At 48.1% G+C, this 19,163-nt stretch overlaps 1 protein-coding gene across 1 annotated transcript; it reads left to right on the top strand.

The window, feature by feature from the left end:
- Positions 1-326: 326 nt before the first annotated feature.
- SMIM12 (small integral membrane protein 12) lies at positions 327-8,591 on the top strand. The gene is made up of 2 exons (XM_063139734.1): positions 327-388; positions 7,713-8,591. Exon 2 carries the CDS (start codon positions 7,727-7,729, stop codon positions 8,006-8,008), a length of 282 nt encoding a protein of 93 aa, XP_062995804.1. The 5' UTR covers positions 327-388; positions 7,713-7,726; the 3' UTR covers positions 8,009-8,591.
- Positions 8,592-19,163: the final 10,572 nt, after the last annotated feature.

Here is a 19,163-nt window from a genome sequence, read left to right as displayed (position 1 = left end):
CTTGCCTTATTTGGACTACAACTCCCAGCATAGCTGGCCGGGGATGCTGGGATTTGAAGTCCAACCACTCCGGAAGGCGCCAGGTTGCGAGGCAGGCTGCCTTGCCAGGTAGCGCAAGGGTCACGTCGAGCTGCCCGGGCAGCCGCGGCACTGCCGGGCTCGGTGCAACAGTAGCCGCCGCGTCCTGGGCAGCTTCTGGGCTTCCTCCCAGCTTCGCCAATGAGCAGCGCCGGGCGGAGAAGGGCGCCGGCCAATAGAGCTGCGGCAGGAAGTCGAGCGCTCGGCCTGGGGAGGCGGCGGCTGGCGGGGCGGAGAGCGCGCGCGGGGCGCACCGGGGAGAGTCCAAAGGCGGCCTGGCTGGCTGGCGCGGGCGGAGGAGGAGGAGGAGGTGAGGCGCAGCGGCCGTGGCTGGGGTGTGCGCGTGGCGGGACCCCGGAATGCGGGCTTGCTGGCTGTCTGGCTGTCTGGGGGGGGGGGGGAGAGGCGTCTCCCCCACCCGCGTCCCCCAAGCGTGGCTGCTCTGGGGTGGCGGAGGCCAGACCTCGGCCGAAAGCCCTCGCTGGCCGGGCTCGACTAGTTCCGGGATAGGCAGGGTCGGGGCAGAGCGCGGCTGGCTGGCTGTGCAAAAAGTGGGCCGGGAGCCCTCGGCGGTTGCCCTCCTTCTTCCGAGGCTCGCTGACCGCCCCCTGCTTCCAGCCCAGGCGCGGGGGAGGTGTGGCTGTCCACATGCGGATGGACTGCAACTCCCATCCGCCATTGCTAGTGGTGAGGAATGAAGGGAGTTCCTGTCCGCCCAGGTGTTTTAACTATGCCCAAGATGAACTATAGCCCCGATCTACACCAAGCAGGATATAACACTTTAAAAACGTTATGAAAACAGTATATGTAATGTGTTCTGGGCCTGAACAGTGGTCATAACCAGTATAAACCGTTATAAGCAGTAGTGTAGATCCTGCCCTGATCTCTGGAATTCTATTCCGCAAGACTTAGCGATGGCCAACACTTTGGATGGTGTGAAAAGGGGTTTGGACCAATTCCAGGAGGAGAAGGCTGTGAATGGTTACTGGTCCTGTGATCAAACTTAGAATAAGGGGTACAGTTCTGGTCACTGCCGCTAAAGAAGGAGAATCATAGAATAGCAGAGTTGGAAGGGGACTACAAGGCTATCGAGTCCAACCCCCTGCTCAATGCAGGAATCCACCCTAAAGCATCCCCGACAGATGGTTGTCCAGCTGCCTCTTGAAGGCCTCTAGTGTGGGAGAGTCCACAACCTCCCTAGGTCACTGGTTCCATTGTCGTACTGCTCTAACAGTCAGGAAGTTTTTCCTGATGTCCAGATGGAATCTGGCTTCCTTTAACTTGAGCTCGTTATTCCATGTAGAGCTGGAAAAAATACAGAGAAAGGCAGGTGAAATGATCAAGGGGCGGGAGCAACTCCCCAGTGAGGGAAGGTACAACACCTGAGATTGTTTAGCTTTGGAAAAAATGGCAGGAGGGAGGAGACATGGTAGAAGTGTATAAAATCATGCATGGGGCAGAGAAAGATGATGGGGACACATTTTTCTCCCTCTCCCATAATACTAGAACCCAGTGGGGTCATCCCATAAAGTTGATTGGTGGGGGATTCAGGACAGATAAAAAGAAGTAATTCTTCACACAGCACAAGGTCAAACTGTAATTCGCTACCACAAGATGCAGTGATGGCCACCAATCTGGATGGCTTTAAAAGGGGGCTGGATAATTTCCTGGAGGAGAAGGCTACGAATGCCTAGTAGTCCTGATGGCTATGTGCTACCTCCAGTATCAGGCAGTATGCCTATGTACACCAGTTGCTGTGGAACATGGGTGGGAGGATGCTGTTGCATTCCTGGCTTGCTTGTGGGTTTCCCGTGAGCAACTGGTTGGCCACTCTTAGACCAAATGGACTCTGGGGTCGGAGCTAGACCTGAGGTTTATCCCAGGATCATCCCGGGTTCATCCCTGCCTGAGCGTTGGATGCCCTGTGTGGCACTTAGATGAACAGGTTTGACCCCTGGACGATCCTGGGATAAACCTTAGGTCTAGCTACGGCCTGGGTCTGATCCAGCACGCTGTTCTTACATTCTGATGACTGCATGTTCCCCACACTGCTTTAACAAGAGCATGTAAAATGGCAAAGGAAATAGAATGTATCTGTCTGCTATAGTGGCCACCTGGCAACTCTTTATTTCTTGGCCTCCATGTTCCTTATCTGTAAAATAGGAGTATTTGTTCGCTTGTGGCCAGGTCTTTGCTCAGCACTTCCAACATCCTTGATCTCTGGTAATTCACCTGTAGTTTTCTATAAGTATCCCAGTGTATGGTTTGTGGGGTGCAGTAGATAACTGCACTGTACCCCAAACTGCTATATGCTACCTCCAGTATCAGAGGTAGTATCCCTATGTACAGCAGTTGTTAGGGAACATGGGTGGTAGGGTGCTATTGCACTTGTGTCCTGCTTCTGGTTTTCTCATTGACAGCTGGTCGGCCCCTGTGTGAACAAAGTGCTGGACTAGATGGACCCGTGGTCTGATTCAGCCTCAGGGCTCTTCTGATGAAGGATGTGTTAGAGTGTTTCAGACCACTTTATTTATTTATTTATTTATTACATTTTTATACCGCCCAATAGCCGAAGCTCTCTATCTTTTGGTCCTACCTTTGTGGCAGAAAATTCTGCACTCCTAAGTCGCAAGCTACCCTGTTGTTTAGAAGCACACTGTGGTTTCTTTGCAGAACCACATGAACTCAATTAAAGGCACAATCTTAGGCATGTTTAGACAGAAAAAGAGCCCTGCACCTCACAGCCTGCCTTTGCACACATGGCTGGCTGGACTTTTTTTCTGTCTAAACATGCCTAGAATGCACCCCAATCCTCATTTTTTTGCGTTCCTTCCCTCTTCCCTAAAATGGTCAAGATGGAGGTGTTAAATTCTGAAGTAAACAAGAATTAGCTGTCTTGCTCATCCAGACTGGTAACCTGCGTGTGGAGAAGGCGTGGATGGGAGTGCAACCTTGGGCATGTCTACATGACGCAGCCGCCATTGCGAAGCCATCTGGGGACAAACCTGGAAAACTCTGCTCCAAAAAAGACGGGCGCTTACCCTGACTTTTTTGGCAACGGAGGTTTGGTCGCAATAAACTGGACAGGGAAGGGGGCGGCCCCGCGCCTGGGTAAAAGTAAAAAATAAAATAAAAATGGGGGGGTGGAGGAGGAGAGGGACTGGGCGGTTTTCCCCCTTTTCATATCTATATCTGCAGTTGCGCAGATACAGATAATAAAAATAAAAAGAAATTGGGGGGGGTCGGGAGGAATGGGCAGACAGAGGGAGGAGAGGTGGTTTGTCTGGAGTCCCCCTCCTTGCGTCCTCCTCCGGCTGCCTCGTTCCTCCCTTCCCCCTCCCGTTTTTTAAATTTTTGTTATCTGCTTCTGTGCAGATAATACTCAGTGGCTTTTGATACTACCAGCCATGGTCTCTTTCTGGGCAGGGGGTCTGCTGTTTTGGTGGTTCCGCTCCTACCAAGAAGGCCAATTCCAGCAGGTGGTGCTGGAGACCTGCTGCTCAGCAACGTCACATTCATGCAGTGGGATTTCTCAAGCTTCCGTCTTGTTCCTTGTGCTTTTTGACATCTATGTGAAAATACTGATTGAGGTTATCCAGGGATTTGGAGTGTGGGGTCTCATCATTACCCACCTGTTTCTTACGGTACTTTCTCAAACTGGGGTGTGGTAACGAGTGGGGTACCGCAGGGCTCAGTCCTGGGCCCAGTGCCCTTCAACATTTTTATTAATGGTTTGGACGAGGAGGTGCAGGGAACGCTTATCAGTTTTGCAGATGACACCAAATTGGCTGGGATAGCTAATACCCTGGAAGACAGAAACAAACTTCAAAGTGATCTTGATAGGCTGGAGTGCTGGGCTGAAAACAACAGGATGAAATTTAATAGGGATAAATGCCAAGTTCTACATTTAGGGAATAGAAACCAAATGCACAGTTACAAGATGGGGGATACTTGGCTCAGCAATACTACAAACGAGAAGGATCTTGGAATTGTTGTAGATCACAAGCTGAATATGAGCCAACAGTGTGATGTGGCTGCAAAAAAAGTAAATGCTATTTTGGGCTGCATTAATAGAAGTACAGCTTCCAGTCTAGGCTGGTGGCTCTGATGTTAGTGGCATGATAATTCTGCTCCAGATTTCAGTTAAAACCAGGTATCCGTTCCTATCAACAAAACAGCACAGAAGTAGTTTTAATATCTTGCTTTTAGTTTTGCAGGTATCCTTGGAAATATTTTTATTGAATGTTGGGATATACCTTTATAAAATAAAGAACCCAGGTAGAGCGTCTAAACTCCCACTTGATTTCCAAAGTCCCATAGTATTATTTATTTACTTATTTATTTGAAAGCCCCCTTCCCCCCAGAAGCTCCCACAAAAGTTTACAACATCAGTAACGCAGCCGCTTTCCTGCCCTCCATCCTATGATCTAAAGAATACAACACAGAAGGAAAGAGGAATTAGGAGGGAGGAGGGGAAAAAGCACACTCGGGGATTAGAGCTCAGTTCAGACAACATGTTTCTCAACGGTAGTTTTAGAACTCCACGGTGGAGTTTTTACACCACCGTTGAGAAATGTGTTGTCTGGCGGGAAAACTCCACTCCACAGTGGAGTTTTTTAAAGAAAACGCTCCACGCAGAATATCCACGCTGTGCAGAGGAGGGTTTCTGTACAACCATTGTGTTGCTGTTGTGTGGTGGGCTCTGTGGAGTTTTCTGTTGTATTGAGTGGACTTTCCCACTGGTTACAGAGTTCCCCGGTAAGAGCAGCGAAAGGAGGGAGTGCCGCTCTAGGAGAGCCACCAGGATTGTTTTTTTTTTGTAGCAATGGCTGATGGGATACCATCGGGAGGTCTGGGAGAGGAGAGAGGGTGGAGGAACTGTCAATCAAATGCCGCAGTGGATTTTACTAGACTCCACGGTAGCCCACAGTCACACAATGGTGGAGTTGGAACATGTTGTGTGGGGAGGACCTCCTAAAAACCGTTGAGTGCAGTTTTCCCACTGGGTAGGGAAACGTGTTTTCTGTACTGAGCCTAGTTCTTAGTTGGGATGGAGAACAGTTCGAGGAGAGAAGTTCCTGGTCTCTCCACAGAGCTGATGGTGTGTCCTGCTTTCCTTCCCGTCTTTCTGCTGCCTGGCTGCTGCCAGGTGACAATTCTCCATACAGGTGGATCAACCTTCACTGCATACCTAGCTCAGAGATGGTTTGCGTTGCTAGCGGATTTTTTTTTTTTAATATCATCAGCTACTTCAGACCAGGGCAACATTTCTTTTGTCCATGATGAAAGATAAATTTGGAGTTCTCAAAGGACAATTCTTCGCTCTCTCTTTCCCAGCTCCTCCTCTCATTCCCCAAAGATATTTTCTGGATTTTTTTTTCAACACGTCAAAATGTTTAAAATGAAAAACCAAAACCAATTCTGGATAATCCGATTTCTGCAGGCTGACCCTAAGTATATGTACTTGTTAAAGATCCAGGAAAACACTTTTTTTAATCTTATTTTTCAACCATCATGGGAATTCACAACTGTGAATGTGTGCAGCCACCACCTTGGAGGAAAAATATATGTTTGCAGGGCCTTGGAACTGACCGACATGTCTAAGATCATGATGGGCAGCACAGCCTGTCCCAAAGTGTGCCCTTTAGATGTGTTGGATGCAATTAAAACAATTGCCTCCTGCCCTATATCATTGGGATCTCAGGGTGGCATACAGATAAAACCAAACTGCATAAAACAATAAATAATGTACACAGCTAAAGACCATTAACAAGCTAAAGGCAGTAGAACATTTAAAAGCAATAAAAACAATTAAAACCATGTGCAACTTTAGCCATCAAAGGCTTTGCTAAAAAGCCATGTTTTAATGGCACAAAACCAAAGCCAGTGTTGGTGCCAGTTGGGCCTCTGAAGGGAGGGCATTCCATAACTGGGGTACTACAACAGAGAAGGCCCTCTGCCATGTCCCACCATAATGTATGTCTCATATTGGTAGGATGCTGAATAGGGCTCCTCAAATTTCAGGCAGGCTACTAGCCCTGATGGTTGTGTGCTACTTCCAGTATCTGAGGCAGTAAGCCTGTGTGCACCAGTTGCTGGGGAACAAGGGTGGGAGGGTGCTGCTGCACCATGTCCTGCTTTGTGTCCTGCACCATGTCCTGTCAACCAGGTTGACAGCTGGTTGGCCACTGTGTGAACAGAGTGCTGGACTAGATGGACCCTTGGTCTTATCTTCTTATAGGGAAAGGCATTCCTTCAAGTATCGAGGTCCCACGCTGTTGTAGTTCAACACATCTAGAGGGCACCAGATTGGGGAAGGCTGGTAGTTTGTGCATGTGTGTGTCTGTCTGTTTCTCTCTCTCTCTCTCTCTCTCTGTGCACGCCTTTGTGAATTAGACTTCAGATTTGGCTGTGCTGGAGATAATTCTGCTTCAATCAAGAAATTTTGATTTCCATTTCTCTGCAAACTGAGCCCAGGGCGGTTAATGGCACTTCAAGCAGCAATCTAGTAGAAACCACAAAAAGAGCCTGGTGGCATCTTAAAGACTAATAGAATTACTGTGAGTCTTTAAAGTGCTACAAGACTCTTTGTTTTCGTTACCCCCTCCGGAGTCCAGTAAAAGCGGGCAAATAAAATATCGATGCTTTGATGAAAACACCCCTGTTGTCAGCGAAGCCTGTGCCATTGACAGAAACCGGCAGCGACAGAAAAAGGCAAATGGAAAAGCTCTTAGTGGCCTCGTTCCACTGGTGGGCGGGCCCAAAAGTTCACACACTTACTAGGGATGTTGGAGGAATCTATCTGTGGGGTGGAGCTTTCATCCCCTCGGCCCCCTGCACATTGGCTCATTTCCTTATGCGCTGGCTCAACTCAATCTATACCCTTCAGGCCAATTTTGCGACTTTTTAAACAATTTCTGTAAATAGCAATTTGCGTAATTTGTGGAAATTGTGACTGATTTGTGCAAATTTCTATGCGATTTTTTTTTTTTTTAGAAAAAAGAAAAAGTTCTTGAATTTTGGGGAAAAAACACAGCTCAGCTCCCTAATGCAAGCTGAGTCGGGGGTACTGCAGAAATCCAACGAGTCCGAAAAGGGCTGGATGTCCTGGGGATGGACATTCCTACCTTTTACTGACACTAACTAAGCCTTAGGAGGGTCAGTTCAACCTTTCGGAATGGAGGGAAAACTGCAGAAAAAGCCAGGTAACCACCAAGTGGTTGACAGTTCAAGAGTAAAGGTGTGTCAATTTGGGGAATCCCATAGAGCCTGAGTTGTTACCCTTTCGGCACCGGGTTAAAGCCTCCCTCTTCTCTTAGGCATCTAGCAGCATTCAACAAGTTCTTGGATCATCTTGGCTGATGGTTTTACAAATGGATTTTAGATTTTGTCTGTGCTTTTATGTCACTGTCTTCCTTTTTTGTATTTTGCATGATGTGTTTTTAATGTTTTTTAATTCTTGTAAACCGCGCAGAGAGCTTCCACTATGGGGCAGTACAAAAATGTAATAAATGAAATGAAATGAGTTCCCCCACCCCTGGCTTAGGCTCAAACTCTGGCAATTCTTTTTTGGGATGCGTGTGCATAATTGGAATGAGAAAGACAATCTGTATTCTCTCCTTTTGTTTCTGCAGACCCTGTGGCTGCCATGTTGCCCGTGATCTGGGTGACCCTGAGGGCCTACGCCCCTTATGTCACCTTCCCCGTGGCCTTCGTGGTAGGGGCAGTGGGCTACCACCTGGAATGGTTCATCCGCGGCGAGCCGCCTCCGCAGCCGCCCGACGCCGAGCAGAGCATCTTGGAGAGGCGCGAGGACCGCAAACTTCAGGAGAGTGCCGGGAAGGACCTCACCCAGGTGGTCAGCCTCAAGGACAAGCTGGAATTTGCCCCCAGAGCTGTGCTCAACCGGAACCGGCCCGAGAAGAACTAGTGGGAGCTGCTTGGACCACTTCCTGGCCCATCAAGAGTTTCTTCCTGTTTGCCTTTTCAATCCTCCTATTTTGACCTCGCCAGGCCCAACTAATAGGAGTCTTGGCTAGAGCCACTGAGGTATGTTGGAGCGGAGTGGGGATGAACAGACTGACTTTGTGACTCTGCACATCTGGGCATCGGCTGCAAAACCCTCCGTTAGGGTAGTCGGTTACGTTATAGGGGTAGTTCCATATGCATGCCTAGGAGGGATCTCCTTCCTCTCTCTCCATTTCCTTGGTGTAGGCAGGACTTGGCTTTAAAAAAGAACACCTCCCTCCCCGAAGAACAGCATCCATATGTGAGGGGAGATTCCTCATTCAGGCAGCCTTGGAGACCCTGATCCCAGTTTAGAATGGGTGAACTGAAGACTCTTTCTCTCCTACAAGACTTCTGGGTTCAAGGAATAGCCAAAGATCTTCACAGCGCTCCTACTCAGGAAATTGTACATTTCTTTCCGAAGGAATTTCTGTGTATAGAATGAGGGGAGGCTTTTTGGACCAGGGGTCTGCCGTTGAAATTAAAGAATTAAGAACTGTTTCAAACTTTAGAGTCTTGTCATTTTGTGTGTTTGTGGGGAGGGAATGTTCTTATGGGAAGGTCAAATTAGCTAGAGCTGTTGCCCTCTGAATCCTTGGGGCCCTTGGAAGTTGATATGGGGTAATTCACCGATCAGGAATTGTGGTGAAACGTCTCCAAAGGACAGGTTGACTCATGTCTGTTTTCCACTGCAGGGGAACGAGCTGATGTGGAAAGGGTTCCTTCACTGTAGAATGCTTGAAAACTGCTGGAGATCAGAATCCTGAGTTTTTCTTCCCCTGTATTAGCAGCTCCGTGAGGATGTGAAGAGGATGTTCTCATATCTGCTGACAGTTCAAATTCCAGAGGTGGTTTATTGAGGTTCTGCCATTCGCACTCTTCTTTCATCCTCGGCACCTCCAGATCCGCATGGAGTGAAGCTACTCTAACTCAGGCCACAGCTAGACCAAAGGTTTATCCTGGGATCATCCAGGGTTCGCCCCTGCCTGAGCACTGGATCCCCTGTGTGTCACCTAGATGAACAGGTTTGACCCCTGGACGATCCAGGGATAAACCTTAGGTCTAGCTATGGCCTCAGATGCAATATCTATTTGCAAAATAAAAATAAAAATCAATAACCCAACTAATTAAGCACTTTTCCAGATGTGTTGGACAACAACTCATCCCCAACCAGATACTGGCTGAAGAAAGGTGGAAAATATGGTCCATCAAATCTGGATGGTGCTAAGTTGGAGAAGAGTGACTGAATGGATTTCATTACACTGAAGCACTAACTTAATATTTGTAATTACTAGAGGTGCAATCCTATGCATATTTAGATGAACAAAAGGCCATCTAAAAGGCCCAGCATACCTCAGCATTGTTGGCTGAGGTATGCTGGGAGTTGCAGTCCTTTTTCTCTCTAAACATGCATAGGGGGGTGCCCTAAGCTGTATCTTTTTTAGGTCTAAAATTTTGATCCTGGTTCCTATGGAATCTTATGGGATGTATGGGTGTGTGTGAATGTGTAAACTGGAAAGAGTGTAGAAAAGGACAACTAAAATGATGAAGGGGCTGGAGCATCTCCCCTATGAGGGAAGGTTACAACAGCTGGGATTTTTTAGCTTGGAAAAAAAGAGGGTAAGGGGAGACATAAAAGAGGAGTCCAAAATTATGCGTAATATGGAGAGGGAGACATTTTTCTCCCTCTCTCAAAATACTAGAACCTGTGTTCATCCCATGAAGCTGATTGGTGGGAGATTCAGGACAAATAAAAGGAAGGACTTCTTCACACAGTTAAACCATGGAATTTGCTACCACAAGATGTAGTTGGATAAATTCCTGGAGGAAAAGGCTATCTATGGCTTCTAGTCATGATGGCTATGTGCTACCTCCAGTATCAGAGCCATTAAGCCTGTGCGCTCCAGTTGGTGGGGAACATGGGTCCTGCTTTGTGGGTCCCTGGTCGACAGCTGGTTGGCCACTGTGTGAACAGAGCACTGGACTAGATGGACTCTCGGTCTGATCCAGCATCAGGGCCCTTATGTTCTTACTAGTTTTAGACAGTTAATAGAAACAGTGGGCCAAATGAGGCAGCAAATTTATGGCGGCGCGCCCTCCGTAATCAAATGTTGTCCATTATAAAAGCAGAAGAGAGGGGAAAAGAGCTGGGCACAGGAAGCGGGCAGGGGCAAGAGAAGATGGGAAGGAAATAGTGAATTGATGGGTATTCCACTGAGCTTTCGAATCTGGTGTAATAAGAGGTTATTGTGGAAACTTTTTTTTGAATGTTTAGGCTGCAATCTTATACACACTTTTCTGGGAGTAAGTATCATTGAATTCAGTGGGGCTTACTTCTGAGTAGATATGCATAGGGCTGTGCTGTTAAGGACACAATCCCTCAAGCCTGATTCGTCACAGCTTAGCAGTTGTATAGCGCAGCATAACTATGAATAAACCCTGTTTGGGGAACCCCACTGTAGGGAAAAGAAAGAACCAAACCCTTTCCAGTGCTTATGAAGAGCTAAACCAGAATAGACGTATTCAGCACAAGCATGGATGAAACAACAAAGAGCTTTGTGGTGCCTTAAGGGCTAATGAATTCATTGGATTATGAGCTTTAGAATCATAGAATAGCAGAGTTGGAAGGGGCCTACAAGGCCATCGAGTCCAACCCCCTGCTCAATGCAGGAATCCACCCTAAAGCATCCCTGACAGATGGTTGTCCAGCTGCCTCTTGAAGGCCTCTGGCGTGGGAGAGCCCACTGCCTCCTGAGGTCATTGGTTCCATTGCCGTACTGCTCTAACAGTCAGGAAGCTTTTCCTGATATCCAGCCAGAATCTGGTAATTTGTGTTCTGCGTCTTCCCCACTTCCATTGCTTCTGTTTTCTCCATTCTTCTGCATGACATTGCAGATCAATCCGAGTTTGAGCTTTTTTAAGTCTGGTTGCCGAGCTACAGGCTTTTAGCAAGTCTGCAAATGATCCTGAAAGATGAGATGACCAGAATGGCCTCTTCCTGGCACGGGCCCTCCAACCTGACACCGCTAACCTGTAAAAAGGGTCAGTCCCTACAGGTGAAATACCAACACCTAAAGTGAGGCTGAGAAATAGTGGCGCGGGAATCTGCCTTATACTGAGTCAGACCATGGCTCCATCTAGCCCAGTATGGTCAACACTGACCAGCAGCAGCTCTCCAGGGTTTCAGGTAGGATTTTTCCCCCCTGCCCTACCTGGAGAAGATGGGGATCAATCCTGGCACCTTCTGCATGCAAAACAGAGGCTCTGTCGCACTGAGCGATGATCGACCCACTTCATCAGGTGCAAGTCAGCTTGAGTCCAATGGTGTTGAATCTCAGCCTGATGGCCCAATGCAATTTCAGAGAAGCCCTTCGGGGCTGCATTCCTGTGGTGGGCGGGGCTGAAGTAGGGCCCCAAATACCAGAATTTATTTATTTATTTTATTGCATTTCCACACCACCCAATAGCCGAAGCTCTCTGGGCGGTTTACAAAAATTAAAACCATAAAAACCATTCAAAATATAAAACAAACCATATAAAAACATAATATAAAATACAATACAAAACACAGCCAGGATTAAATCAAGCAGCAATGCAGAAATTAATACAGATTTTAAATACAAATTTTAAATACAAACTGCAAAGTTAAAATCAAGTTGCTAGGCTGTTAAAATGCTGGGAGTATAAAAAGTTCTTCACCTAGCATCTAAAAGAGTATAGTGTAGGTGCCAGGCGAACCTCTTTAGGGAGCTCATTCCACAGCTGGGGTGCCACAGCAGAGAAGGCCCTCCTCCTGGTAGCCACCCGCCTCACTTCCTTTGGAACCCAAAATACCAGCATGCTTTAGCTTAAAACCTCTTCCTGCCTATAATTCAGCTTTAGGAGAGGCCTTTCAGCTTTTTAGAAATGCGGGGGGGGAAGGCACAAAAGCCAGGAAACCACAAAACGATTGGTGGTTGGGGGAAAGGGGGTGGGGCCCAGAGAAGGAGGTGTGGCCTTCCAGGGAACCCAGAGGGCTGGATTGGGTCCCCACGCTGGCTAGATTTGGTTCGCAGGCATGTGGTTCACCACCCCTGCAATAGTCCAGGAAAGCTCATGCCAGAATAAATGTGTTGTGTTTTTGCTGCAATTGACAAACCTGGGAATGGCTAGAACTGGAGTCAAAGGTAGACCAGCTTACGTATTGATGCTGGATGCTAATGCACAAGGTAGACCTGGCTGCAAATTCTGGGTGAATGGCTCCTCCTTCAGACCCTTTCTTTGACCCCTGCGTTCTGTTTTTCTTTCCCTCATCGTAGCGATAAATCTGTTGTCCCCAGATCTCAGAATTCCCCTTGTCAGCTGCTCGCTTAGCTTACTCAGTTGCTGCTGATAGATCGGTTTCCTCAGGCTGCGCTCTGGGGTGAGAGGGCACTTTTATTTCCTGCAGATGGGGGGAAAGGATTGAGCGGCTGATGGCTTTATGATTAGCAGACGACATTTTATGTCACTCCTGTCGTGGATGGTAAGATGCGGTGTACTTTGCATTGCCTTGCACACAGAACCTGTGTAAACATGACTTGCCAAGTGCTTCAAGCAGTATCAGAAGAGATTTAGGAGTCCCCAGAGGAATGGAGGGATGCAAAGATACTTGTTGATGGTAAGAACGATGAAGATAGAAAAAGAAAAAGTCCTAGGGACACTTTTCAGGGCTGACACTTGCATCTGTGTTTGGATTTCCTACGCAAAGGTGTGCCAAGTTGTCCTAGGTGGCTACAAACGTGAACGTTTTCTCTCTCTCTGGCTGCGTGCCCAACGTCAGTGGATGCGGGCCGCTTGCAAGCACCTTAATACAGCTGATTCCTGCATTTTCAGGTGCATTTTTCACCCGAGCATTCTGTGTCAAGGGAATCTACCCAACATCTAAATTATGGATAATTATATTCGGACTGATGTGAACAGAAGATTCAGGCAGATACAACAGTCAGGAAAGGGAGGGGATGAATCTGTCTATTTCTCGCATTCTTTTGAAAGGACTTTGCAAATTCTGGTAAATTCTTATAAAAATAAAATAACTGAAACAAAATTCTCACCCTTTTTCACTGGCCAAATTCAGTAGGTGCAGCTGTATCCAGCACCGAGAGGATGATCATGTGCCTGCCTGCTGTGTAGCTCTTAAAGATGAGGCACCTGCCAGAAAAAAAGAAGTGGCAACCCTAATTCAGCACCAACAAAGTTTATTTATTATTTATTTAAAATATTTATATCCCACCCTATATCACTAAGATCTCAGGGCGGCGTACAGATAAAAACATATATTTATAAAACAATAAATATACACAATTAAAAACAAATTAAACCATAATCCAAGTTAAAACAATATATAATTTAAAAGCAATAGATGCAGTTAAAACAGTTAAAACAATGTGCCAGTGAGTTTAACCATCAAAGGCTTTGTTTAAAAGCCATGTTTTTATTTGGCGTCAAAATGAAATCAATGTTGGCGCCAATCGGGCCTCCAAGGGGAGGGCATTCCACAGTCGGGGGGCCACCACAGAGAAAGCCCTCTCCCTTGTCCCATCATAACGTATATGTTGCATTGGTGGGATGCGGAGAAGGGCTCCTCCAACAGATCTAAGGTCTCGGGCAGGCATATATAAGGAGAGGCGCTCTCTCAAGTATTGAGGTCCCAAGCCGTTTAGGGCTTTAAACGTCATTACCAGCACCTTGAATTCCTACTGGAAGTGTATAGGCAGCCAGTGCAGTTCCTTCCGCCAGCAGTCTAGCTGCTGCATTTTGCACTAGCTGCAACTTCCGCATAGTCTTCAAGGGCAGCCCCACGTAGAGTGCATTGTAGTAGTCTAATCGGGAAGTTACCAGTGCATGCACTACTGTGGTTAGGTTGTCCCTGTCCAGGAAAGGCCGTAGCTGGTGGATCAGCCGAAGCTCAGCCCAAGTACTCCGTGCCACAGTTGGTACCCAGGGCTTGAAACTCAGAATTTTAAAAGTGAAGCACTCAACCCCCGAGGCCTGAATGGATGAATCTATCAATTTCAGTTTCTTCCACATTCATTTTGTTTTTTTAAAATCTCAAGGTCTGTTTTGCCCTCAATATCGGGAACTTTGTGAATGTTGCTAAATTCTGATGAAAACCGAACTGAAACAAATTCTCCCCCTTCCCTACAAGCAGTTTTTGGGTCACAGGAACCCTTCATTATTTAAGTTCTTGCCAGAGGCGCCTGTGCAGTTTCTATGCAGCAGGCCAGACATGCAGCAGGCCAGACGTAACTGCTCTGAGAGTTTCTTGGCTGCTTCTGTTGAAGATATTGTTTGCTGCCCTCAAGTGGCCCATTGCCAAGCAGTGCAAGGGAAACACCCCCCTTAAAACATGACATGAAGGTGTGTGTTTAGACAGAAAAATGTCCTACAACTCCCAGCCCTCCTCAAGAAATGTTCACAAATTTATGATTGCATTTGAAAAATGTGTGTGTGTTTGTGTGTGTATGTGCGTGTGTTTTATATGGACACTTTGAAATGAGCATTGTTCAAATTATACACATTTTCACGCTTTAGTCAATGCGGGGAGGATTTTTTTTTTTTTTGAAAAAGATGCATAGAAATGTGGCACTTTTCGCATTCGAATGAGCTGAAAAGTAGGGGTGTGCACGGACCCCCCGCTCCGCTTCACTTGCAGATCTGCCATTTTTCGGATCGGGCTGCTCCGCCCCGCCCCCGCTCCGCCCACTTCCGCTCCGCTCCGCTCGGAGCTCCGGATCCGGATCCGGAGCTCCGTTTTTGCCCCCCATAGGCTTGCATTGAAAGCTAAAAAAGTATACAACTTTTTTTCTGTTCAAGTTAGAAACCTCACGTTTGGCACCATGACACCTCATGGGGGTATACACACGCACGCCAAGTTTCAAAGCAATCCCATCATCCCCTGATTTTTGGGGAATTTTTGAAAATCGGGCACCCCATTCAGACCCCTTGGGATAGCTCCGTCAATTTGCATGTTAGAAACCTCAAACTCGGCACCATGAAAGCTTATCCATGTGTCCCCATGGACGCCCAGACTCAAAGCAATCCCATCATCCCCTGATTTTTGGCGCGGCTCTAACCTCTAACGCACCACCCATAACCCTAATTCACACCCCTTTCGATAGCTCCGTCAATTTGCACGTTAGAAACCTCAAACTCGGCACCATGATAGCTTATCCACGTGTCCACATGGACGCCAAGTTTCAAGCAAATCCCATCATCCCCTGATTTTTGGGGATTTTTTGAAAATCGGGCACCTCATTCACACCCCTTGGGATAGCTCCGTCAATTTGCATGTTAGAAACCTCAAACTCAGCACCATGAAAGCTTATCCATGTGTCCACATGGACGCCCAGACTCAAGGCAATCCCATCATCCCCTGATTTTTGGCGCGGCTTAACTCACCCCAAATTGTCCCATTCTACAACTACGTCAATTTGCATGTTAGAAACCTCAAACTTGGCACCATGATAGCTTATCCATGTGTCCACATGGACGCCAAGTTTCAAGGCAATCCCATCATCCCCTGATTTTTGGGGAATTTATGAAAATCGGGCACCCCATTCACACCCCTTGGGATAGCTCCGTCAATTTGCATGTTAGAAACCTCAAACTCGGCACCATGATAGCTTATCCATGTGTCCACATGGACGCCCAGACTCAAGGCAATCCCATCATCCCCTGATTTTTGGCGCGGCTTAAACTTTTTAACTCACCCCAAATCAAGTCCCATTCTACAACTACGTCAATTTGCACGTCAGAAACCTATCCTTTGGTCCCATGACAGCTTACCCATGTGTCCCCATGGACACCAAGTTTCAAGGCAATCCCATCATCCCCTGATGTTAGGGGAACTTTTGAAAATCGGGCACTCCAGTATGTCAGGGATTTAAAGTTGCAATGCAGACAGCTCAATGGGGCCAGTTCCAAGGAAATCCCAACATGCCACGAGATAACCCTAAATCTTCTGGCACATTTGAAAAAGGGATTATTGAACTTGATAAAGTCTAAGTGAGCGCAGGAAGGACTTCTCCCCTGAGTCAAAGCAAGACACATACACCATCCCTGCAAGACGGGAAGGGGAGAAGGGAGGGAAGGCAGGCAGCCAGGCAGGCAGCATGCATTGTAGTGCCGCAAGGATGGCTTGAGCACTAACGCATAGCAAACCAACCCGTAAGCGGGCGCAAGGAGCAAGTGAGGCAAAGATGGCTGGTTCTTTCTTTCTAAGCCAGCAGTTACGCCTTGAGGGGCACAGAGGAGGACGACTGGGAGCAAACCAGGCACCAGGCGGGCAGAGAGGCAGGCAGAGTAGGCGAGGAGTCAGTCCTGGCAGATGCCCCACCACAGCAGCACCCCGGGGAGGCGGGCAGACAGGCAGGCAGGCATGGGTTGGCGGGCCCAGAAAAGCTGGTACCTTGCACAAGTAAGCCATAGATCTGCGGGGGAGTCAGTCCCAGCAGATCCAGCTACCTCACAAGGACGGCTCCCAGGCAGGCGGGCAGGCGCCTCCACTGTAGTGGCTGTGCTCAACTCGGCGGGCGCACTACAAGACGAGTTGAAGTGAGAGCTCACTTCTCAGGAAACGTAGTGGCTGTGCTACGGGAGATCGGTGGACTGCTGGAGCTTAGCTTTTTCTCTGAGGGGAAGTCCATGAGTTGAAGTGACAGCTTGCTTCTCAAAGACAGGGTTACAGCGGAAGAGGGGTGGGACGAGACCGGGGAGAGAAGCTGGACCAGCTTCTGCTACTAATCCTCACCCACATCCTGGAGGACCACAGCATCCCACACAAAGTGGCTGTGGTGAAGTCAATGGCTGTCATGAGTTGAAGTGAGAGCTCACTTCTCAGATAACTTAAACTGTCCATACGCACTAAGTGGCTGTGCTACGGGAGATCGGTCGACTGCTGGAGCTTGGCTCGCGCACATAGGGGAGAGGAGCTCGACCAGCTGCTGCTACACATCCTGGCAAACCAGAGCATCCACAGGAGTGGCTGTGGTGAAGTCAATGACTCTCATGAGTTGAAGTGAGAGCTCACTTCTCAGAAAACTTTGCTCCATATGAGACTGGGGAGAGAAGCTCGACCAGCTGCTGCGACTAATCCTCCTCACCCACATCCTGGAGGACCAGAGCATCCACCAGAGTGGATGTGCTCAACTCGGCGCACTACAAAACGAGAAGTGGCTGTGGTGAAGTCAATGGCTGTCATGAGTCGAAGTGAAAGTTCACTTCTCAGGAGGAAACTTAAACTGTCCCTATGCAGTCAGTGGTTGGGGAGAGAGGCACGGCCAGCTGTGCCTCCACCGTAGGGGCTGTGCTCAAGTGTCTGAACTTGAAGTTGAAGTGAGAGCTCACTTCTCAGATACCTTTAATTGCTCCATATGAGACTAGGGAGAGAAGCTCGACCAGCTGCTGCGACTAATCCTCCCCACCCACATCCTGGAGGAACACAGCATCCAACACGAAGTGGCTGTGGTGAAGTCAATGGCTGTCATGAGTCGAAATGAGAGCTCACTTCCCAGGAAACTTAAACTGTCCCTATGCACTAAGTGGCTGTGCTATGGGAGTTCGGTGGACTGTTGGAGTACCAGCCGCAATTGGGGAAGTCCATGAGTTGAAGTGACAGCTTGCTTCTCAAAAAATCAGACTGGATCACGAATAGTGCATCTGATCCCTGAGCTCTCCAAAGGGCGACCCGTGGACTGCTGGAGTTAACCTCCCTCAATTGGGGAGTGACGGGCAGGCGGGCATGGGCAGGCAGGCAGGCCCAAAGGAGCTGGTACCTTGCACAGGTATGCCATAGATCTCTGGGGGAGTGAGTCCCAGCAGATCCAGCTACCTCACAAGGACGGCAGGCGGGCAGGCGGGCAAAAAGGAGCTACTAGTTATTGAAGCAGTTACTTTGAGTATGGAAGATTTGTGTGCATGCTTGGAGGATTAATGTTGCTGCTGAGCCCTCCAAAGGGCAACCCTTGGACTGCTGGCCTTTACCTCCCTCAGTTGGGGAAGTGAATGATGAGTTTAAGTGAAAGCTTGCTTCTCAAAGAGGTGTTACAGCAGAAAGGGAAGAGGAAGAGGGGTTGGATGAGACTGAGGAGAGAGAGAGAAGAGAGCATCCACTGTAGTGGCTTTGCTAGTGGCTGTGCTACGGGCGATCGGTGGACTGCTGGAGTACCTCCCGCACATAGGGGAAGTCCATGAGTTGAAGTGAAAAGTTGCCTCTCAAAATCAGCAGACTGGTCGAGTAGTCCACTTGATCCCTGAGCTTTCCAAAGGGCGACCCGTGGACTGCTGGAGTTTAACCTCCCTCACCCTCAATTGGGGAAGTGAATGAGTTTCAGTGAAAGGTTGCTTCTCAAAATCAGCACACTGATCGAGTCACCCAGATCCTGGAGGACCACAGCCTCTACGTAGTGGCTGTGCTGAAGTCAATGACTTCCATGAGTTCAAGTGAAAGGTTGCTTCTCAAAGGCGAGGACTTGCCTGTTTCATTTTCGCAGCGAGACAGGCAGCTGCAGTAACACTCACAACCACACACACAAGGACAGCTTTTGCACAGAGGCTCATGAGTTCAAGTGACAGCTTACTTCTCAAAACCATACTTCTGGATCAGGGAGTACGTCTTCCACTCCCAGGGCACTCCAAAGGGCGACCCGTGGACTGCTGGAGAGAGGCAGCCTGGCTAGTGGTGGTGGTGCCAGGCATTGCCTTGCCCCCTGCTTGCACCTCACCTAAACACGTGCAGTCAATCATGGAGTCTTTTGGAACTGGGTGGAAAACTATCCGGATGAGTTGACTAAGCTGTACCGGACGCCACAGAAATGAAATGAACTCAAGTGCGGTGCTTTGCCCTCACAGTCAGTCACACACACGCACGGTGACAAACTCTGCCTAGTGCCTACAGAGACGAATGTAATGATTCAGAGTTGATGTTGTGAACTGTAACACAGCCACTAAATAATAATAATAATAATAATAATAATAAGAAGAAGAAGAAGAAGAAGAAGAAGAAGAAAAATATAATAAAAATAATAATAAAAAGAAAAAACCAGCCTGCCTGAACTGTA

This window comes from Elgaria multicarinata, chromosome 13, assembly GCF_023053635.1.
Source record: "Elgaria multicarinata webbii isolate HBS135686 ecotype San Diego chromosome 13, rElgMul1.1.pri, whole genome shotgun sequence".
NCBI lineage: Eukaryota > Metazoa > Chordata > Lepidosauria > Squamata > Anguidae > Elgaria > Elgaria multicarinata.
This window is presented reverse-complemented; position numbering and strand designations above follow the sequence as displayed.